At 47.8% G+C, this 23,714-nt stretch overlaps 1 protein-coding gene across 3 annotated transcripts in view; it reads right to left on the bottom strand.

The window, feature by feature from the left end:
* The window catches only part of SNX33 (sorting nexin 33), a 105,874-nt gene extending 82,161 nt beyond the window's left edge, over positions 1 to 23,713 (bottom strand). Inside the window, exon 1 of one of the 3 annotated variants that reach the window (XM_056572710.1) lies at positions 23,623 to 23,713. In XM_056572710.1, coding sequence (XP_056428685.1) covers positions 23,623 to 23,628 — 6 coding nt within the window. In that variant the 5' untranslated portion in view covers positions 23,629 to 23,713. Of the gene's footprint in view, positions 1 to 23,583 lie in introns of all 3 variants that reach the window. The other 2 variants (XM_056572712.1, XM_056572713.1) reach the window with 2 other exon arrangements.
* Position 23,714: the final 1 nt, after the last annotated feature.

Below are 23,714 nucleotides of genomic sequence, written 5' to 3'. Positions count from 1 at the left end.
GCACCTCTCTCACGGTATCCCTTGCAATCTACCCCTGTGCCTCCCGCCGAGGAGGCTATGCAAGTGGATCGGTCTCGCCTGACTCTTGAAGAGAGGTCTCGCCGTAAGGATAAAAATCTATGTCTGTACTGCGCTAGTACCGAACATTTCTTGGTGGATTGCCCTATTCGTCCTCCACGTCTGGAAAACGCACGCACGCACCCAGCTCACGTGGGTCTGGCGTCTCTTGGTACGGAGTCTGCTTCTCCATGTCTCACTGTGCCCGTGCGGATTTCTCCTTCTGCCAACTCCTCCTTCTCTGCCGTGGCCGTCTTGGACTCTGGTTCTTCTGGAAATTTTATTCTGGCCTCTTTGCTTGATAGGTACTGCATCCCGGTGACCCGTCTCATCAAGCCGCTCTACATTTCTTCGGTCAACGGAGTCAAGTTGCACTGCAATGTGCGTTACCGCACAGAGCCCCTGCTTATTAACATTGGACTGCATCACGAGAAAATTGAATTTTTGGTTCTTCCCAACTGCACCTCTGAAGTCCTCTTCGGTCTGCCATGGCTCCAGCATCATTCTCCCACCCTTGACTGGACCACCCGGGAGATCAAGAATTGGGGTCCTGCTTGCCGCAAGAAATGCCTCACGTCTGCTCCCAGCCCCGTCTGTCGAGCCTCCGTGTCTCCTCCTGTGCCTGGTCTCCCCAAGGCCTATCAGGACTGTGCCGTGCCTCCTCATAGCCCCCGTTCTGGTGACACTCTGCCCCGTGCCAAGCCTCACCCTCTGCCCCCCCCTCCCCATTCCCACTTCTTCTGAACTGTCTGCCGTTCATGAGTATACCCAGGACTTCACTGTCCCCCAGAAGGAGACTCTACAATCGCTCCCAATGTCCTCGTCCCATGTGGAGCGACATCCCGACAAAAAGAGGGGGAGACCTAAGGGGGGGAGGGGTACTGTTACGCCGATCGCTCCGGGTCCCTGCTCCTCCCTGAAGCGCTCGCGGTGTTTCTCTCCCTGCAGCGCCACGGTCAGACCCGCTGACCGGGAGCGCTGCACTGACATTGCCGGCGGGGATGCGATTCGCATAGCGGGACGCGCCCGCTCGCAAATCGCATCCCAAGTCACTCACCTGTCCCGGTCCCCGGCTGTCATGCTCTGGCGCGCGCGGCTCCGCTCTCTAGGGCGCGGGCGCGCCAGCTCTCTGAAATTTAACCCCTTAAGGACGCAGGACGTAAATGTACGTCCTGGTGAGGTGGTACTTAACGCACCAGGACGTACATTTACGTCCTAAGCATAACCGCGGGCATCGGAGCGATGCCCGTGTCATGCGCGGCTGATCCCGGCTGCTGATCGCAGGCAGGGACCCGCCGGCAATGGCCGACGCCCGCGATCTCGCGGGCGTCCGCCATTAACCCCTCAGGTGCCGGGATCAATACAGATCCCGGCATCTGCGGCAGTTCGCCATTTAAATGAACGATCGGATCGCCCGCAGCGCTGCTGCGGGGATCCGATCATTCATAACGCCGCACGGAGGTCCCCTCTCCTTCCTCCGTGCGGCTCCCGGCGTCTCCTGCTCTGGTCTGTGATCGAGCAGACCAGAGCAGGAGATGACCGATAATACTGATCTGTTCTATGTCCTATACATAGAACAGATCTGTATTAGCAATCATGGTATTGCTATGAATAGTCCCCTATGGGGACTATTCAAGTGTAAAAAAAAATGTCAAAAAATGTAAAAGTAAAAGTAAAAAAAAAGTGAAAAATCCCCTCCCCCAATAAAAAAGTAAAACGTCCGTTTTTTCCTATTTTACCCCCAAAAAGCGTAAAAAACATTTTTTATAGACATATTTGGTATCGCCGCGTGCGTAAGTGTCCGAACTATTAAAATAAAATGTTAATGATCCCGTGCGGTGAACGGCGTGAACGGAAAAAAATAAAAAAAGTCCAAAATTCCTACTTTTTTAATACATTTTATTTAAAAAAAAATTATAAAAAATGTATTAAAAGTTTTTTATATGCAAATGTGGTATCAGAAAAAAGTACAGATCATGGCGCAAAAAATGAGCCCCCATACCGCCGCTTATACGGAAAAATAAAAAAGTTAGAGGTCATCAAAATAAAGGGATTATAAACGTACTAATTTGGTTAAAAAGTTTGTGATTTTTTTTAAGCGCAACAATAATATAAAAGTATATAATAATGGGTATCATTTTAATCGTATTGACCCTCAGAATAAAGAACACATGTCATTTTTACCATAAATTGTACGGCGTGAAAACAAAACCTTCCAAAATTAGCAAAATTGCGTTTTTCGTTTTAATTTCCCCACAAAAATAGTGTTTTTTGGTTGCGCCATACATTTTATGATATAATGAGTGATGTCATTACAAAGGACAACTGGTCGCGCAAAAAACAAGCCCTCATACTAGTCTGTGGATGAAAATATAAAAGAGTTATGATTTCTAGAAGGCGAGGAGGAAAAAATGAAAACGTAAAAATTAAATTGTCTGAGTCCTTAAGGCCAAAATGGGCTGAGTCCTTAAGGGGTTAAAGGGCCAGTGCACCAATGATTGGTGCCTGGCCCAATCACCCTAATTAGTTTCCACCTGCTCCCTGGCTATATTACCTCACTTCCCCTGCACTTCCTTGCCGGATCTTGTTGCCTTAGTGCCTAGAGAAAGCTACTTCTGTGTTTACCATTACTGTGTTCCTGACCTCCTGCTATTACCATTGACTACGAACCTTGCCGCCTGCCCCGACCTTCTGCTACGTCTGACCTTGCTCTTGTCTACTCCCTTGTACCGCGCCTATCTCAGCAGTCAGAGAGGTTGAGCCGTTGCCAGTGGATCCGACCTGGTTGCTACCGCCGCTGCAAGACCATCCCGCTTTGAAGACTTCGAAATCGATTTATTCAAATGTGTCAGGAAACTCAATTTAAAAAAATTCTTTTCCCAACAGGTTAATGCACAACCTACTAGCCAGATTAGGAAGGAAGGGGAAATCCCTGTTGTTGTAGGACCACTAGGTTTTAGCATGCCCGGTAAACTGTCAGATACAGATAGGGAGTGTGTAGATACCTTGCTAGAATTATTAGATGTAAGCTGCTCAGATTCAATGGAATTTGAATATCAGGATTTTAGAGGTGGCAATAAATCGAAATTTTGCCCCCCTTTGATACCAGGTACTAGCTTGGATCAATTTCAGGAACGAGTCCTCGCTGATGTAAGGGCCTTGGTATACCCACAGGCATCCCCCAATTTGACAATAGAGGAGCGTAAAGCTCTTCAATGGTTAAAAACGCAAGGCAATTTAATAATAAAAAAAGCCGATAAAGGGGGTAATGTAGTGGTGATGCCAAGATCTTATTACATACAGGAGGCAACTCGACAATTAGGAGATACTGATACTTATCAGAAACTAAAAAATGATCCAACTCCCCATCTCAAGTCCAAACTACAGTCTTTTTTGCGAAAACAAGTGGAATCTGGTATACTTTCTGAAAAACTGGCGGAACGGTTATTTCCTGATGAAGTAAAAGATCCGAACTGGTATTTCCTGCCCAAAATTCACAAGACCCTGGAGAGCCCACCCGGGAGACCCATAGTCTCCGGGGTGGGCTCTCTAACGGAGTCTTTGTCCAAATATTTGGACTGGTTGCTACGCCCCTTATTAAAAGATGTGCCTTCTTTGGTAAAAGACACCAATGACTTTTTGGCAGCACTGGGTGACATCCCCTGGCGAGAGGGACTCCTTTTAACCTCCATAGATGTGGAGTCCCTTTATACTCGTATACCGCAGGGGGATGGAACCGAGTGCATCCGAAAAGTCTTGGAAAACACAGACAAGAGCGATAGGTACATCAACTTTGTCTGTGAAGCACTTACATTTGTTCTAGGGAATAATGTATTTAAGTTTGGCGAGCAATGGTTCGCACAAAAACGGGGAGTAGCAATGGGCACGCCAGTAGCGTGCACATTCGCTAACTTGTTCCTGGCCCATTTCGAGGACAGATTTGTATTCTCCACACAAAATAAATTTTTAAAGCATATTCGATGTTATCTACGGTTCGTGGATGATATCTTTATGGAGTGGGAGGGTACACAGTCCGATTTCGAAGAATTTGTGACATGCCTAAATTGCAATGACTTGAATATGCGTTTCACATCTAAATGTAGTGACACTGAACTAGAGTTTCTGGATGTGAAGGTGGTGATAGAAAACTGTCAATTAGTCACCAAAGGTTATCGAAAAGAAACCGCAACCAACTCTATATTACATTTTGACAGCTACCACCCCGTTCACACCAGAAAAGCTATTCCTTATGGACAACTGTTGCGTTTGAAACGGATTAATAGCTCCCCAGAGGCATTCGAAGAACAAGCTACTGCCTTGATGCAAAGATTGTCGCTAAGAGGATACCCGAGGGAAGTCCTCTGCGATGCGCTGGATAGAGCAAAAAAAGTAACTAGAAATGATCTGCTCAAGGGTAGCAAGAATAAGAGAAACTACAGAAAAAGTAATACTGATAAAACTAGTGAAAAGTTCTGTTTTTCATTCAAATATAGCCCCTTGTCTGATTTAATTAGAAGTTCGATCCAAAAAAATTGGAGCTTGATCGAAAGAGACCCACAGATAGGAGATGTCAGACTACAAAGACCTCTAGTGACGTTCAAAAGAACGAAGAATTTAAAAGATGAATTGGTCAGCAGTAAGTTTAAAGAAGTGAGTTCTGAAAATTGGTTAAAGAAAATGTCAGTGAAAGGCAATTTTCAATGCAAGAGATGTAAATGGTGCCCTCAGTTCTCTTCTGGCAAAAATGTGACAGTGGGCGGGGTAACCAAAGAGATAACCGAGTACATATGTTGCAGAACCAGTTATGTGGTGTACGCAATCATATGAACGTGCGGTAAGTTCTATATTGGGAGTACCATACGTGCCATGAACACTCGTTTCAGAGAGCACGTCTGGTCTGTAGGGTCAGGTAAAGGGTCCCCGCGCCTGATCGAGCACGTTATAAAAGACCATGATGGTAACACAAGTGTATTAAAATTTACAGGGATCAAACGGTTAACCCCGCGAAAAGGAGTGAATATTGTTAAAGAGTTACGTGAAGTAGAGGCCCGCTGGATCTTAAAAACTCGGGCACAGGATAATGTAGGTCTTAATGATAGAATAGACTTGGGCACTTTCTTGTAACTGATTGTTGGTTTTAAATGTAGTTTTTTGTAATTGGTTTTTAAACTGATGCTTGTTGTAATCCCTCCCACCTCTGACGTCGCCTGTTGTAGGTGTTCATATACAGGTGAGGGAAGCGGTGAGAGGGAGGGTCCGTTGAAGCGCGCAAGCGTGAAACAATTGTAACCCAGCAAGCGAACGCACTGGCGTCCCGGTCCGGCCGGATCTGATGCCGCCCTTGTGAATGCACCTTCTCACGGAATAAAGCAATCTATGAAGTAACCAAACTGGTGAGTGCCACTACGCTTTTTTCTTTACCTGTATCATTGTGGACAGTCTGCATCTCCAAGTAGTTGAGCACCTCCATACGCAGTCCCCCTTGCGAATCACTTCCGACCCATACAGAGAGAGATAGAGCAGTGCCGGTCAGCCGTTTCTACCTACCAGGACCCATCCCGCTTTGCGGCGGGCTCTGGTGAATACCAGTAGCAACTTAGAACCGGTCCACCGACACGGTCCACGCCAATCCCTCTCTGGCACAGAGGATCCACCTCCTGCCTGCCGAATCGTGACAGGCCTTTTGTGACGTCACAGCCTGCCCCCTCAATACAAGTCTATGGAAGGGGGCGTGGTGGGCGCCATGTCCCCTCCCATAGACTTGCATTAAGGGACATGCCGTGACATCATGAGGGGGCGGAGCAGTGATGCCATGATGCTCCGGACCCCATTTTACCCGTCATTACGGACAGAGCGAGTTTGCTTAATTATATATTTTTATAATTCGGACATTTCCGCACACGGCGATACCACATATGTTTATTTTTATTTACACTGTTTTTTTTTTGTTTTTTTTATGGGAAAAGGGGGGTGATTCAAACTTTTATTAGGGGAGATGTTAAATGATCTTTATTCACTTTTTTTTGCAGTTTTATAGCTCCCATAGGGACCTATAACACTGCACACACTGATCTTTTACATTGATCAGTGGTTTCTCATAAGAAACCACTGATCGATGATTCTGCCGCTTGACTGCTCATGCCTGGATCTCAGGCACTGAGCAGTCATTCGGAGATCGGACAGCAAGAAGGCAGGTAGGGATCCTCCGGCTGTCATGTAAGCTGTTCGGGATCCCCAACAGCTCCCTGAGCTAACCGGCATGGTTTCACTTTCACTTTAGACGCCGGCGTTCAACTTTGAACGCCGTATCTAAAGGGTTAACCCCTTAAGGACCAAGCCATTTTACAAATTTTTCTTGGTGAAAAATCCCCAAATTTGATGAAAAAAATGAACATTTTGCCTTTTTCTAACTTTGAAGCTCTCTGCTTGTAAGGAAAATGTATATTCAAAATAAAAAAATTTTGGTTCACATATACAATATGTCTACTTTATGTTTGAATCATAAAATTTATGAGTTTTTACTTTTGGAAGACACCAGAGGGCTTCAAAGTTCAGCAGCGATTTTTACATTTTTCACAAAATTTTCAAACGCACAATTTTTCAGTGACCAGTTCAGTTTTGAAGTGGATTTGAAGGGCCTTCATATTAGAAATACCCCACAAATGACCCCATTATAAAAACTGCACCCCTCAAAGTATTCAAAATGATATTCAGTAAGTGTTTTAACCTTTTAGGTGTTTCACAGGAATAGCAGCAAAGTGAAGGAGAAAATTCAAAATCTTCATTTTTTACACTTGTAGACCCAATTTTTATATTTTTACAAGGGGTAAAAAGGAGAAAATTTTTACTTGTATTTGAAACCCAATTTCTCTCGAGTAAGGACATACCTCATATGTCTATGTAAATTGTTCAACGGGCGCAGTAGAGGGCTCAGAAGGGAAGGAGTGACAAATGGTTTTTGGGGGGGCATGTCACCTTTAGGAAGCCCCTTTGGTGCCAGAACGGCAAAAAAAACCACATGGCATACCATTTTGAAAACTAGACCCCTCGGGGAACATAACAAGGAATAAAGTGAACCTTAATACTCCACAGGTGATTCACGACTTTTGCATATGTAAAAAAAAAAAATGTTTACATTTTTAAAAAGGGTAATAGCAGAAAATACCCCCCAACATTTGAAGCCCAATTTCTCCCAATTCAGAAAACACCCCATATGGGGGTGAAAAGTGCTCTGCTGGCACACTACAGGTCTCAGAAGAGGAGTCACATTTGGCTTTTTGAAACCTAATTTTGCTCTGAGGGCATGCCGCATTTAGGAAGCCCCTATGGTGCCAGAACAGCAAAAACCACATGGCATACCATTTTGGAAAATAGACCCCTCGGGGAACGTAACAAGGGGTAATGTGAACCTTAATATCCCACAGGTGTTTCACGACTTTTGCATATGTAAAAAAAAATTTTTTACATTTTTAAAAAGGGCAATAGCAGAAAATACCCCCCAAAATTTGAAGCCCAATTTCTCCCGAGTACGGCGATACCCCATATGTGACCCTAAACTGTTGCCTTGAAATACAACAGGGCTCCAAAACGAAAGAGCGCCATGCCCATTTGAGGCCTAAATTAGGGACTTGCATAGAGGTGGACATAGGGGTATTCTACGACAGTGATTCCCAAACAGGGTGCCTCCAGCTGTTGTAAAACTTCCAGCATGCCTGGACAGTCAGTGGCTATCTGGCAATACTGGGAGTAGTTGTTTTGCAACAGCTGGAGGCTCCGTTTTGGAAACAGTGGCGAACCAGACGTTTTTCATTTTTATTGGGGAGGGGGGCTGTGTGGGGGTATGTGTATATGTAGTGCTTTTTACTTTTTCTTTTATTTTGTGTTAGTGTAGTGTAGTGTTTTTAGGGTACAGTCATACGGGCGGGGGATTACAGTAGTTTCTCGCTGGCAGTTTGAGCTGCAGCTCAAACTTGCAGCCGGATACTTACTGTAAGCCTCCGCCCCTGTGAGTGTACCCTGTACATTCACATTGGGGGGGGGGGGGGGAGAAACATCCAGCTGTTGCAAAACTACAACTCCCAGCATGTACGGTCTATCAGTGCATGCTGGGAGTTGTAGTTATGCAACAGCTGGAGGCATACTACTTTGGCTGGGGATTGTAGTTATGCAACATCTGGAGACACACTGGTTTGCTACTTAACTCAGTGTTTCACAACCAGTGTGCCTTCAGCTGTTGCAAAACTACAACTCTCAGCAGTCACCGACAGCCAACGGGCATGCTGGGAGTTGTAATTATGCAACCAGCAGATGCACCACTACAACTCCCAGCATGCACTTTAGCTGATTGTGCAAGCTGGGAGTTGTAGTTAGACAACAGCTGAAGGTACACGTTTCCATAGAAAAAATGTGCCTCCAGCTGTTGCAAAACTATAAGTCCCAGCATGCCCATAAGGGAATGCTGGGAGTTGTGGGGGTCTGCCTCCTGCTGTTGCATAACTACAGCTCCCAGCATGCCCTTTTTGCATGCTGGGAGCTGTTGCTAAGCAACAGCGGGAGGCCGTCACTCACGTCCAACTGCTGATCCACGCTGCCGCTGCAGGTCAGTCCCTCGCCGCCGCCACCGCCGCTCCTGGGGCCCCGATCCCAACAGGGACGCCGGGGATTGGGGTCCCCAGCTGCCGGGGTCCTCTTCCCGCACCCGATGATGTCCTCCGGAAGAGGGGTGGAGCGGGTTGCGGGAGTGACACCCGCAGCAGGTGCCCTGATTGGTCGGCCGGTAAACCGGCCAACGAATCAGGGTGATCGTAAGGTGGCACCGGTGCCACCTCACCCCTGCTGGCTATGGCTGTTCGGGGCCTTCAGAGACGGCCCCGATCAGCCAGTAATTCCGGGTCACTGGAGACCCGATTGACCCGGAATCCGCCGCAGATCGCTGGGCTGAATTGTACAGCGATCTGCGGCCATCGCCGACATGGGGGGACATAATGACCCCCCTGGGCGATATGCCGCAATGCCTACTGATCGATATCAGCAGGTATCGGGCACCGACTCACCCCCGGCTAGCGGCGGGGGGCTGGGAATGGACAGGACATACTCATATGTCCTCGGTCCTTAACCCCTTAAGGACTGAGCCCTTTTTCACCTTAAGGACTCGGCCATTTTTTGCAAATCTGACCACTGTCACTTTAAACATTAATAACTCTGGAATGCTTTTAGTTATCATTCTGATTCCGAGATTGTTTTTTCGTGACATATTCTACTTTAACGTAGTGGTAAAATTTTTTGGTAACTGGCATCCTTTCTTGGTGAAAAATCCCAAAATGTGATGAAAAATTTGAAAATGTTGCATTTTTCTAACTTTGAAGCTCTCTGCTTGTACGGAAAATGGATATTCCAAATAATATTTTTTTTATTCACATATACAATATGTCTACTTTATATTTGCATCATAAAATTGATGAGTTTTTACTTTTGGAAGACACCAGAGGGCTTCAAAGTTCCGCAGCAATTTTCCAATTTTTCACAAAATTTTGAAACTCGCTTTTTTTCAGGGACCAGTTCAGGTTTGAAGTGGATTTGAAGGGTCTTCATATTAGAAATACCCCATAAATGACCCCATTATAAAAACTGCACCCCCGAAAGTATTCAAAATGACATTCAGTCAGCGTTTTAACCCTTTACGGGTTTCACAGGAATAGCAGCAAAGTGAAGGAGAAAATTCACAATCTTCATTTTTTACACTGGCATGTTCTTGTAGACCCAATTTTTGAATTTTTGCAAGGGGTAAAAAGGAGAAAATTTTTACTTGTATTTGAAACCCAATTTCTCTCGAGTAAGCACATACCTCATATGTCTATGTTAATTGTTCGGCGGGCGCAGTAGAGGGCTCAGAAGGGAAGGAGCGTCAAATGGTTTTTGGGGGGGCATGTCACCTTTAGGAAGCCCCTATGGTGCCAGAACAGCAAAAAAAACCCACATGGCATACCATTTTGGAAACTAGACCCCTCGGGGAACGTAACAAGGGGTAATGTGAACCTTAATACCCCACAGGTGATTCACGACTTTTGCATACGTTAAAAAAAAGAATTTTTTTTTACCTAAAATGCTTGGTTTCCCTAAAGTTTTACATTTTTAAAAAGGGTAATAGCAGAAATATCCCCCAAAATTTGAAGCCCAATTTCTCCCGATTCAGAAAACACCCCATATGGGGGTGAAAAGTGCTCTGCTGGCGCACTACAGGTCTCAGAAGAGAAGGAGTCACATTTGGCTTTTTTGAAGGAAATTTTGCTCTGGGGGCATGCCGCATTTAGGAAGCCCCTATGGTGCCAGGACAGCAAAAAAAAAACACATGGCATACCATTTTGGAAACTAGACCCCTCGGGGAACGTAACAAGGGGTAAAGTGAACCTTAATACCCTACAGGTGTTTCACGACTTTTGCATATGTAAAGAAAAATTAAAAAATGTACCTAAAATGCTTGGTTTCCCAAAAAATTTACATTTATACAAAGGGTTAAAGCAGAAAATACCCCCCAAAATTTGAAGCCCAATTTCTCCCGATTCAGAAAATACCCCATATGGGGGTGAAAAGTGCTCTGTTGGCGCACTACAGGTCTCAGAAGAGAAGGAGTCACATTTGGCTTTTTGAAAGCAAATTTTGCTCAGGGGGCATGCCGCATTTAGGAAGCCCCTATGGTGCCAGGACCGCAAAAAAAAAACACATGGCATACCATTTTGGAAATTAGAGCCCTCGGGGAATGTAACAAGGGGTTAAGTGAACCTTAATACCCCACAGGCGTTTCACGACTATTGCATATGTAAAAAAAATTAAAAAAATTTTACCTAAAATGCTTCTTTTCCCAAAAACTGCCATGCGCATTTGAGGCCTAAATTAGGGATTGCATAGGGGTGGACATAGGGGTATTCTACGCCAGTGATTCCCAAACAGGGTGCCTCCAGCTGTTGCAAAACTCCCAGCATGCCTGTACAGTCAACGTCTGTCCGACAATACTGGGAGTTGTTGTTTTGCAACAGCTGGAGGCTCTGTTTTGGAAACCGTGGCGTACCAGACGTTTTTCATTTTTATTGGGGAGGGGAGGGGGGCTGTGTAGGGGTATGTGTATATGTAGTGTTTTTTACTTTTTATTTTATTTTTTGTGTTAGTGTAGTGTAGTGTTTTTAGGGTACAGTTGCACGGGCGGGGGTTCACAGTAGTTTCTCGCTGGCAGTTTGAGCTGTTGCAGAAAATTTGCTGCAGCTCAAACTTGCAGCCCGATACTTACTGTAAGCCTCCGCCCATGTGAGTGTACCCTGTACATTCACATTGGGGGGGGGACATCCAGCTGTTGCAAAACTACAACTCCCAGCATGCGCTGACAGACTGTACATGCTGAGAGTTTTAGTTTTGCAACAGCTGTAGGCACACTGGTTATGTATCACGGAGTTTGTGACCTTACTCAGTGTTTTAAAACCAGTGTGCCTCCAGCTGTTGCAAAACTACAACTCCCAGCATGTACGGTGCATGGTGTAAGGTGACTGCTGGGAGTTGTAGTTTGCAACAGCTGGAGGCACACCGGTCGTGAAACACTGAGTTAGGTAAAAAAAAAAACTCTAAGTTTCACAACCAGTGTGCCTTCAGCTGTTGCAAAACTACAACTCTCAGCAGTCACCGACAGCCAACGGGCATGCTGGGAGTTGTAGTTATGCAACCAGCAGATGCACCACTACAACTCCCAGCATGCACTTTAGCTGTTTGTGCAAGCTGGGAGTTGTAGTTATACAACAGCTGAAGGTACACTTTTCCATAGAAAAAATGTGCCTCCAGCTGTTGCAAAACCATAAGTCCCAGCATGCCCATCAGGGAATGCTGGGAGTTGTGGTGGCCTGCCTCCTGCTGTTGCATAACTACAGCTCCCAGCATGCCCTTTTTGCATGCTGGGAGCTATTGCTAAGCAACAGCAGGAGGCTGTAACTCACCTCCTGCTGCTGCTCCATCGCAGACTGTCCCTCGCCGCCGCCGTCACTCCTGGGGCCCCGATCCCAACATGGACGCCGGGGATCGGGGTCCCCAGCACCCGGGGTCGTCTTCCCGCACCCGCTCACGCCCTCCGGAAGAGGGGCGGAGCGGGTGCGGGAGTGACACTCGCAGCAGGCGCCCTGATTGGTCGGCCGGTAATCCGGCCGACGAATCAGGGCGATCGTGAGGTGCCACCTCACCCCTGCAGGCTCTGGCTGTTCGGGGCCCTCAGAGACGGCCCCGAACAGCCAGTAATTCCGGGTCACCGGGTCACTGGAGACCCGATTGACCCGGAATCGCCGCAGATCGCTGGACTGAATTGTCAGGGCATAATGACCCCCCTGGGCGATATGCCGGGATGCCTGCTGAACGATTTCAGCAGGCATCCGGCTCCGGTCCCCAACCGGCTAGCGGTGGGGGCCGGAATTCCCACGGGCGTATGGATACGCCCTGCGTCCTTAAGGACTCGGAATGCAGGGCGTATCCATACGCCCTGCGTCCTTAAGAGGTTAAGGACTCAGAAACGGGGGCGTATGAGTATGTACATTGTCCTAAAGGGGTTAATAGCGCGCGGCACCACGATCAATGCAGCGCGCTATTAGCTACGGGTCCCGGCCGTTGTTAGAGGCCGGGCCCGACCCGGCCGTGGCCCCGTGTTATAGATCGGGAGCGGACTCATGACGTACGCGTACGTCATGGGTCCTTAAGAGGTTAAAGGGGTACTCCCGTGGAAAACTTTTTTTTTTTAAATCAACTGGTGCCAGAAAGTTAAACAGATTTGTAAATTACTTCTATAAAAAATCTTAATCCTTCCAGTACTTTTTAGGGGCTATATACTACAGAGGAAATGCTTATCTGTTTAGATTTCTCTGATGTCATGACCACAGTGCTCTCTGCTTACCTCTGCTGTTCATTTTAGGAACTGTCAAGAGCAGGAGAAAATCCCCATAGCAAACTTATACTGCTCTGGACAGTTCCTAAAATGGACAGCAGAGGTCAGCAGAGAGCACTGTGGTCATGACATCAGAGAAATCTAAAAAGATAAGAATTTCCTCTGATTAAGATTTTTTAATAGAAGTAATTTACAAATGTGTTTAACTTTCTGGCACCAGTTGATTAAAAAAAAAATAATAATAATTTCCACGGGAGTACCCCTTTAACTTAATATTTGGTTGCACACCCTTTGGAAAAAATAACTGAAATCAGTTGCTTCCTATAACCATCAATAAGCTTCTTACACCTCTCAGCAGGAATGTTGGACCACTCTTCCTTTGCAAACTGCTCCAGGTCTCTCTTATTGGAAGGGCGCCTTTTCCCAACAGCAATTTTAAGATCTCTCCACAGCTGTTCAATGGGATTTAGATCTGGACTCATTGCTGCCACTTCAGAGCTCTCTCGTGCTTTGTTGCCATCCATTTCTGGGTGCTTTTTGACGTATGTTTGGGGTCATTGTCCTGCTGGAAGACCCAAGATCTTGGATGCAAACCCAGCTTTCTGACACTGGGCTGTACAGTGCGACCCAAAATCCGGTGGTAATCCTCAGATTTCATGATGCCTTGCACACATTCAAGGCACCCAGTGCCAGAGGCAGCAAAACAACCGCAAAACAACATTGAACCTCCACCATATATCACTGTAGGTACTGTGATCTTTTCTTTGTAGGCCTCATTCCATTTTCGGTAAACGGTAGAATGATGTGCTTTACCAAAAAGCTCTATCTTGGTCTCATCTATCCACAAGATGTTTTCTCAGAAGGATTTTAGCTTAGGCTGCATTCACACCTCGTTTTCACTGTAGGGGATCCGGCTGGAGGAGGGGAAAACCGGGCGCTCCCGTACACCAGCCGGACCAGCGCTGAAATCTATTTATTTAATGAGCCGACCGGAGTCAATTGGTGACTCCGGTCAGCTCATTTTTACCTGTATCCGGTTTCCTGACTGGACCTAAAACCGTAGTATACTACGGTTTAAGGTCCGGTCACAAAACCGGATACGGCTAAAAAATGAGCCAACTGGAGTCACCATTTGACTCCGGTCAGCTCATTAAAGTAAATGGATTTCGGCGCTGGTCCGGCTGGGGAATGGGAGCGCCCGGTTTTTCCCTCCCCCAGCCGGATCCGACATCCATACAGTGAAAACGAGGTGTGAATGCAGCCTTACTCAAGTTCTTTTTGGCAAAATGTAGTCTTGCTATTTTATGTCTCTGTGTCAGCAGTGGGGTCCCGCTGGGTCTCCTGCCATTGCGTTTCATTTCATTTAAATGGAATGAAGGAAAAGAGCAGGGTCCAGCTCCCAAGGAAAACAAATAAAATCCTAAATTTTAATTCAAGCCATTAAAAGGTAAGTGAACAAAAGAGGGGGAATAAAATCATAGCAGAAACGCCGACGCGTTTCAGACTATATAGTCCTTAATCATGGTATATGCCATGATTAAGGACTATATAGTCCGAAACGCGTCGGCGTTTCTGCTATGATTTTTTTCCCCCTCTTTTGTTCACATACCTTTTAATGGCTTGAATTAAAATTTTGGATTTTATTCGTTTTCCTTGGGAGCTGGACCCTGCTCATTTCCTTCATTCCAAGTCTTCACTCCAAGCATGCGGTTGGATGTTGTCCGTGTTTCCTACCTACACTTGAAGTCCTCCTTCTCCTAAGAACTTACATGGTGGTGAGCTGGTTTTCCTCTTTCATAGACTTTTTGTTATTTCATTTACAGTATTTATCGGGGTATACCACGCACCGGCCTATAACACGCACCCTCATTTTACCAAGGATATTTGGGTAAAAAAAGTTTTTTACCCAAATATCCATGGTAAAATGAGGGTGCGTGTGTGCGCATGTATACCCCGATACACCCCCAGGAAACGCAGGGGGAGAGAGGCCATTGCTGCCTGCTTCTCTCCCCCTGCCTTTCCTGGGGCCTAGAGCCCTGCTTCCTGCCCTTCTCTCCCCTTGGCCGGCGCCGATAGCCAGGGGGAGAGAAGCGGCGTCGACAGCCAGGGGGAGAGAAGGGGCAACGGCACCCATTGCCGGCGCCGCTGCCCCGTTGCCTCCCCCCATCCCCGGTTGCATAATTACCTGTTGTCGGGGTTGGGTCTGCGCTGCTGCAGGCCTCCGGCGTGCGTCCCTTGCGTCGTTGCTATGCGCTGTACGGCGCGGCGCATGACGTCAGTGCGCCGCGCCGTGCATAGCAACGACGCAAGGGACGCACGCCGGAGGCCTGCAGCAGCGCGGACCCGACCCAGGTAATTATGCCACCGGGGATGGGGGGAGGCAACGGGGCAGCGGCGCCGGCAATGGGTGCCGCTGCCCCTTCTCTTCCCCTGGCTGTCGGCGCCGCTTCTCTCCCCCTGGCTATCGGCGCCGGCACCGATAGTCAGGGGGACAGAACGGGCAGCGGCGCCGATAGACAGCGGGAGAGAAGGGCCGGCAGCAGGGCTCTAGACCCCAGGAAAGGCAGGGGGAGAGAAGCGGGCAGCAACGGCCTCTCTCCCCCTGCCTTTCCTGGGGGTGTATCGGCGTATAACACGCATATAGACTTTAGGCTAAAAATTTTAGCCTAAAAAGTGCGTGTTATACGCCGATAAATACGGTAAATGTCGATGGATAGTTTGCGCTGACACTGATGCTCCCTGAGCCTGCAGGACAGCTTGAATATCTTTGGAACTGTTACGCCGAGCGCTCCGGGTCCCCGCTCCTCCCCGGAGCGCTCGCTTCACTCTCCCCGCGGCAGCGCTCCGGTCACGTCCTCTGACCCGGGGCGCTGCGATTCCGCTGCCAGCCGGGATGCGATTCGCGATGCGGGTAGCGCCCGCTCGCGATGCGCACCCCGGCTCCCCTACCTGACTCGCTCTCCGTCTGTTCTGTCCCGGCGCGCGCGGCCCCGCTCCCTAGGGCGCGCGCGCGCCGGGTCTCTGCGATTTAAAGGGCCACTGCGCCGCTGATTGGCGCAGTGGTTCCAATTAGTGTGTTCACCTGTGCACTTCCCTATATCACCTCACTTCCCCTGCACTCCCTTGCCGGATCTTGTTGCCTTAGTGCCAGTGAAAGCGTTCCTTGTGTGTTCCTTGCCTGTGTTTCCAGACCTTCTGCCGTTGCCCCTGACTACGATCCTTGCTGCCTGCCCCGACCTTCTGCTACGTCCGACCTTGCTTTTGCCTACTCCCTTGTACCGCGCCTATCTTCAGCAGCCAGAGAGGTGAGCCGTTGCTAGTGGATACGACCTGGTCACTACCGCCGCAGCAAGACCATCCCGCTTTGCGGCGGGCTCTGGTGAAAACCAGTAGTGGCTTAGAACCGGTCCACTAGCACGGTCCACGCCAATCCCTCTCTGGCACAGAGGATCCACTACCTGCCAGCCGGCATCGTGACAGTAGATCCGGCCATGGATCCCGCTGAAGTTCCTCTGCCAGTTGTCGCTGACCTCACCACGGTGGTCGCCCAGCAGTCACAACAGATAGCGCAACAAGGCCAACAGCTGTCTCAACTGACCGTTATGCTACAACAGTTACTACCACAGCTTCAGCAGTCATCTCCTCCGCCAGCTCCTGCACCTCCTCCGCAGCGAGTGGCCGCTCCTGGGATACGCTTATCCTTGCCGGATAAATTTGATGGGGACTCTAAGTTTTGCCGTGGCTTTCTTTCCCAATGTTCCCTGCATCTGGAGATGATGTCGGACCTGTTTCCCACTGAAAGGTCTAAGGTGGCTTTCGTAGTCAGCCTTCTGTCCGGAAAAGCCCTGTCATGGGCCTCACCGCTCTGGGACCGCAATGACCCCGTCACTGCCTCTGTACACTCCTTCTTCTCGGAAATCCGAAGTGTCTTTGAGGAACCTGCCCGAGCCTCTTCTGCTGAGACTGCCCTGTTGAACCTGGTCCAGGGTAATTCTTCCGTTGGCGAGTATGCCGTACAATTCCGTACTCTTGCTTCAGAATTGTCCTGGAATAATGAGGCCCTCTGCGCGACCTTCAAAAAAGGCCTATCCAGCAACATTAAAGATGTTCTGGCCGCACGAGAAATTCCTGCTAATCTACATGAACTTATTCACCTAGCCACTCGCATTGACATGCGTTTTTCCGAAAGGCGTCAGGAACTCCGCCAAGATATGGACTCTGTTCGCACGAGGCGTTTCTTCTCCTCGGCTCCTCTCTCCTCTGGTCCCCTGCAATCTGTTCCTGTGCCTCCCGCCGTGGAGGCTATGCAGGTCGACCGGTCTCGCCTGACACCTCAAGAGAGGACACGACGCCGTATGGAGAACCTCTGCCTGTACTGTGCTAGTACCGAACACTTCCTGAGAGATTGTCCTATCCGTCCTCCCCGCCTGGAAAGACGTACGCTGACTCCGCACAAACGTGAGACAGTCCTTGATGTCTACTCTGCTTCTCCACGTCTTACTGTGCCTGTGCGGATGTCTGCCTCTGCCTTCTCCTTCTCTACAGTGGCCTTCTTGGACTCTGGATCTGCAGGAAATTTTATTTTGGCCTCTCTCGTCAACAGGTTCAACATCCCGGTGACCAGTCTCGCCAGACCCCTCTACATCAATTGTGTAAATAATGAAAGATTGGACTGTACCATACGTTTCCGCACGGAGCCCCTTCTTATGAGCATCGGATCTCATCATGAGAGGATTGAACTTTTGGTCCTCCCCAATTGCACCTCGGAAATTCTCCTTGGACTTCCCTGGCTTCAACTTCATTCCCCTACCCTGGATTGGTCCACTGGGGAGATCAAGAGTTGGGGGTCCTCTTGTTCCAAGAACTGTCTAAAACCGGTTCCCAGTAACCCTTGCCGTAACTCTGTGGTTCCTCCAGTAACCGGTCTCCCTAAGGCCTATATGGACTTCGCGGATGTTTTCTGCAAAAAACAAGCTGAGACTCTACCTCCTCACAGGCCTTATGATTGCCCTATCGACCTCCTCCCGGGCACTACTCCACCCCGGGGCAGAATTTATCCTCTCTCTGCCCCAGAGACTCTTGCCATGTCCGAATACGTCCAGGAGAATCTAAAAAAGGGCTTTATCCGTAAATCCTCCTCTCCTGCCGGAGCCGGATTTTTCTTTGTGTCCAAAAAAGATGGCTCCCTACGTCCTTGCATTGACTACCGCGGTCTTAATAAAATCACGGTTAAGAACCGCTACCCCTTACCCCTCATCTCTGAACTCTTTGATCGCCTCCAAGGTGCCCACATCTTCACTAAATTGGACTTAAGAGGCGCCTATAACCTCATCCGCATCAGAGAGGGGGACGAGTGGAAAACGGCATTTAACACCAGAGATGGACACTTTGAGTATCTGGTCATGCCCTTTGGACTGTGCAACGCCCCTGCCGTCTTCCAAGACTTTGTCAATGAAATTTTTCGTGATCTGTTATACTCCTGTGTTGTTGTATATCTGGACGATATCCTAATTTTTTCTGCCAATCTAGAAGAACACCGCCAGCATGTCCGTATGGTTCTTCAGAGACTTCGTGACAACCAACTCTATGCCAAAATTGAGAAATGTCTGTTTGAATGCCAATCTCTTCCTTTTCTAGGATATTTGGTCTCTGGCCAGGGACTACAGATGGATCCAGACAAACTCTCTGCCGTCTTAGATTGGCCACGCCCCTCCGGACTCCGTGCTATCCAACGCTTTTTGGGGTTCGCCAATTATTACAGGCAATTTATTCCACATTTTTCTACCATTGTGGCTCCTATCGTGGCTTTAACCAAAAAAAATGCTGATCCCAAGTCCTGGCCTCCTCAAGCAGAAGACGCCTTTAAACGACTCAAGTCTGCCTTTTCTTCGGCTCCCGTCCTCTCCAGACCTGACCCTTCCAAACCCTTCCTATTGGAGGTTGATGCCTCCTCAGTGGGAGCTGGAGCTGTTCTTCTACAAAAAAATTCTTCCGGGCATGCTGTCACTTGTGGTTTTTTCTCTAGGACCTTCTCTCCAGCGGAGAGGAACTACTCCATCGGGGATCGAGAGCTTCTAGCCATTAAATTAGCACTTGAGGAATGGAGGCATCTGCTGGAGGGATCAAGTTCTCCTGTTATTATCTACACCGACCACAAGAACCTCTCCTACCTCCAGTCTGCCCAACGGCTGAATCCTCGCCAGGCCCGGTGGTCTCTGTTCTTTGCCCGATTTAATTTTGAGATTCACTTTCGTCCTGCCGATAAGAACATTAGGGCCGATGCTCTCTCTCGTTCCTCGGATGCCTCAGAAGTTGAACTCTCTCCGCAACACATCATTCCACCTGACTGCCTGATCTCCACTTCTCCTGCCTCCATCAGGCAGACTCCTCCAGGAAAGACCTTTGTTTCTCCTCGCCAACGCCTCGGAATCCTCAAATGGGGTCACTCCTCCCATCTCGCAGGTCATGCGGGTATCAAGAAATCTGTGCAACTCATCTCCCGCTTCTATTGGTGGCCGACTCTGGAGACGGATGTTGTGGACTTTGTGCGAGCCTGCACTATCTGTGCCCGGGATAAGACTCCTCGCCAGAAGCCCGCTGGTTTTCTTCATCCTCTGCCTGTCCCCGAACAGCCTTGGTCTCTGATTGGTATGGATTTTATTACTGATTTACCCCCTTCCCGTGGCAACACTGTTATTTGGGTGGTCGTTGATCGATTCTCCAAAATGGCACATTTCATCCCTCTTCCTGGTCTTCCTTCTGCGCCTCAGTTGGCTAAACAATTTTTTGTACACATTTTTCGTCTTCACGGGTTGCCTACGCAGATTGTCTCGGATAGAGGCGTCCAATTCGTGTCTAAATTCTGGAGGGCTCTCTGTAAACAACTCAAGATTAAATTAAATTTTTCTTCTGCATATCATCCCCAGTCCAATGGACAAGTAGAAAGGATTAACCAGATCTTGGGTGATTATTTGCGACATTTTGTTTCCTCCCGCCAGGATGACTGGGCAGATCTCCTCCCATGGGCCGAATTCTCGTATAACTTCAGGGTCTCTGAGTCTTCCTCCAAATCCCCATTTTTCGTGGTGTACGGCCGTCACCCTCTTCCCCCCCTCCCTACTCCCTTGCCCTCTGGTCTGCCCGCTGTGGATGAAATTTCTCGTGACCTTTCCATCATATGGAGAGAGACCCAAAATTCTCTCTTACAGGCTTCATCACGCATGAAGAAGTTCGCGGATAAGAAAAGAAGAGCTCCCCCCGTTTTTTCCCCTGGAGACAAGGTATGGCTCTCCGCTAAATATGTCCGCTTCCGTGTCCCTAGCTACAAGCTGGGACCACGCTATCTTGGTCCTTTCAAAATTTTGTGTCAAATTAATCCTGTCTCTTATAAACTTCTTCTTCCTCCCTCTCTTCGTATCCCTAATGCCTTTCACGTCTCTCTTCTCAAACCACTCATCCTCAACCGTTTTTCTCCCAAATCTGTTCCTCCCACTCCTGTTTCCGGCTCCTCGGACATCTTCTCGGTCAAAGAAATTTTAGCTGCCAAAAAGGTCAGAGGGAAAAAATTTTTTTTAGTGGACTGGGAGGGTTGTGGTCCTGAAGAGAGATCCTGGGAACCTGAGGACAACATCCTAGACAAAAGTCTGCTCCTCAGGTTCTCAGGCTCTAAGAAGAGGCGGAGACCCAAGGGGGGGGTACTGTTACGCCGAGCGCTCCGGGTCCCCGCTCCTCCCCGGAGCGCTCGCTTCACTCTCCCCGCGGCAGCGCTCCGGTCACGTCCTCTGACCCGGGGCGCTGCGATTCCGCTGCCAGCCGGGATGCGATTCGCGATGCGGGTAGCGCCCGCTCGCGATGCGCACCCCGGCTCCCCTACCTGACTCGCTCTCCGTCTGTTCTGTCCCGGCGCGCGCGGCCCCGCTCCCTAGGGCGCGCGCGCGCCGGGTCTCTGCGATTTAAAGGGCCACTGCGCCGCTGATTGGCGCAGTGGTTCCAATTAGTGTGTTCACCTGTGCACTTCCCTATATCACCTCACTTCCCCTGCACTCCCTTGCCGGATCTTGTTGCCTTAGTGCCAGTGAAAGCGTTCCTTGTGTGTTCCTTGCCTGTGTTTCCAGACCTTCTGCCGTTGCCCCTGACTACGATCCTTGCTGCCTGCCCCGACCTTCTGCTACGTCCGACCTTGCTTTTGCCTACTCCCTTGTACCGCGCCTATCTTCAGCAGCCAGAGAGGTGAGCCGTTGCTAGTGGATACGACCTGGTCACTACCGCCGCAGCAAGACCATCCCGCTTTGCGGCGGGCTCTGGTGAAAACCAGTAGTGGCTTAGAACCGGTCCACTAGCACGGTCCACGCCAATCCCTCTCTGGCACAGAGGATCCACTACCTGCCAGCCGGCATCGTGACAGGAACTTGTTTGGGGCTGCTTATCCACCATCCGGAATATCCTGTATTGACACCTTTCATCAACTTTTCTCTTCCGTCCACGCCCAGGGAGATTAGCTACAGTGCCATGGGTTGCAAACTTCTTGAAAATGTTGCACACTGTGGAAAAAGGCAAATCTAGATCTCTGGAGATGGACTTGTAACCTTGAGATTGTTGATATTTTTCCACAATTTTGGTTCTCAAGTCCTCAGACAGCTCTCTTCTCCTTCTACTATCTGTTGTCCATGCTTAGTGTGGCACACACAGACACACAATGCAAAGACTAAGGGGTACATTTATCAATGTTTGCTTATGTATTCCTTTTTTTAGTTATTTTTTTCTTACAATTCCTTTGCTTATGTGCGACTTGTTTATCAACTGCTTTCAGCCTGTTGATAAATTTCTTTCATGTAAGCAATTTTTCTTCTTTTGCTTTGGTAGTGGCTTTTTCTGCTCCATGTCTGAGCAGGAGTAAATTTAGTAGGTTTTTTCATGTAATGCAACTTTTTATAGATTTTCGCACTTAATAAATCTCTGACCACTGCAAGTCAAGAATCACTTTTTGCTTTGGTAAGTAAGATTTCTATTTTTTGCTTAGGATACTGCACAATCAAAAAGTTGCAGAAAAAAGAGAGTAGTCGCAAGTGCGACTTTTTTGCGACAATTTTAAGCAAAAAAAAAAAATACTAAATGCTTTGATAAATGTCCCCCTAAGTGAACCTCTTTCCTTTTTATCTGCTTTTATGTGTGATTTTTATATTGCCCATACCTGTTACTTGCTCCAGGTGAGTTTAAAAGGGTACTCCAAAGGATAGGGGATAAGATGTCAGATCGCTGTGGTCCCGCTGCTGGGGATCCCCGGGATTGCCGCTGTGGCACAGCGCTATCATTACTGCACAGAGCGAGTTCGCTCTGCACGTAATGACGGGCAATACAGGGGCCGGAGCATCGTTATGTCATGGCATGGCAGCGTATTTTACCCTGTAGAGCAGCCATTTCGGAGTCCCTCCTCCAGTAGATCAGCAAGCGACATGAGTTATTTTCTTTTGTGGGGTTTATAGCCACCATGTGAAATGGATTTTATTTTTAACTTGAGCAGTTTTTTTTTTTGGTTACTTTAGTGCTTTAACTCTCCTTAACCTGTGTGGCCATGTCCAATGTTGGCTCAACGGAGGGTGAAGGTCCCTTAGAGACAACTATGTCGCAGGATAGCATTGCGCAACCCCGGAGGCGTCGCTGCTTTCACAAAAAAATGTTTTAATGTATTTTGACGCCTTTACATTTTCTGACATTGCTATGTGTGTTTTCCATGTGCAAAATTTCTTGGCTGTGAATTGCGCCAAAAAAAAACTAAAGGCGCAAAATTGCGCACTGCGTAGCCCCCAAAAGTTACAAAATGATATTTTTTCTTCAATTTTTCCTTTCTGACATGGATTTTTTTGGTAAAATGACTGTCACTGCAAAGTAGAATTGGTGGCGCAAAAAATAAGCCATAATATGGAATTTTAGGTGCAAAAATTAAAGCGTTATGATTTATAGAAGGTGACGAGGAAAAAATGAAAATGCAAAAACGGAAAAACCCTGCGTCCTTAAGGGGTTAAACATACTAATTTTGTTAAAACATTTTTTTAACTCTTTAAGGAATAAGGGATTTTAAATTTTTGCACTTTCGTTTTTTTCCTCCTCCCTTTCTAATAATCATAACTCTTTCAATTTTCCCCTTACAGACCCATATGAGGGCTTGTTTTTTACACCACCATGTTACCACCGAATATATGGTAAAACAAAAATAAAATTATTTGTGGGGCAAAATTGAAAAAAAAAAAAAAAAGATGCCAACTTTTGGGGGCTTCCATTTTTACGCAGTGTTTGGTAAAAAATGACGCATTATCGTTCATCTATAGGTCCATACAAATAAACAATACTCTAGTTGTATAGGTTTCGCTTTTGGACTTTTTTTTACGTTTATGCCATTGTCCGTGCGGATTAATAAACATTTTATTTTAATGGTTTGGACAAAATAGTGTTACCTCAGAGGCTTTTTTATTATTATTATTATTATTTTAAGATAAAATGAATCTGGTTCACAGCGCAGATACATCCTGCATTTGGGAGATGTGAGCAGAGCTGGAGTCACAGGCTGCATGCCATGGCTTCCAAACATACTATACAGCAAACTGCGTTTTCACCTCACATACATTTCACCAGGGCAGACACGTATATCTCTCCTCACATACAGGCATCACACGGGGCCCCTCATATAGAAAGCCTGTGTAACCAACAGCAACCACATCATCGCCGCCATACTTCAATCTCCCGCCCACCTGCC

This window comes from Hyla sarda, chromosome 4, assembly GCF_029499605.1.
Source record: "Hyla sarda isolate aHylSar1 chromosome 4, aHylSar1.hap1, whole genome shotgun sequence".
Lineage (NCBI taxonomy): Eukaryota > Metazoa > Chordata > Amphibia > Anura > Hylidae > Hyla > Hyla sarda.
This window is presented reverse-complemented; position numbering and strand designations above follow the sequence as displayed.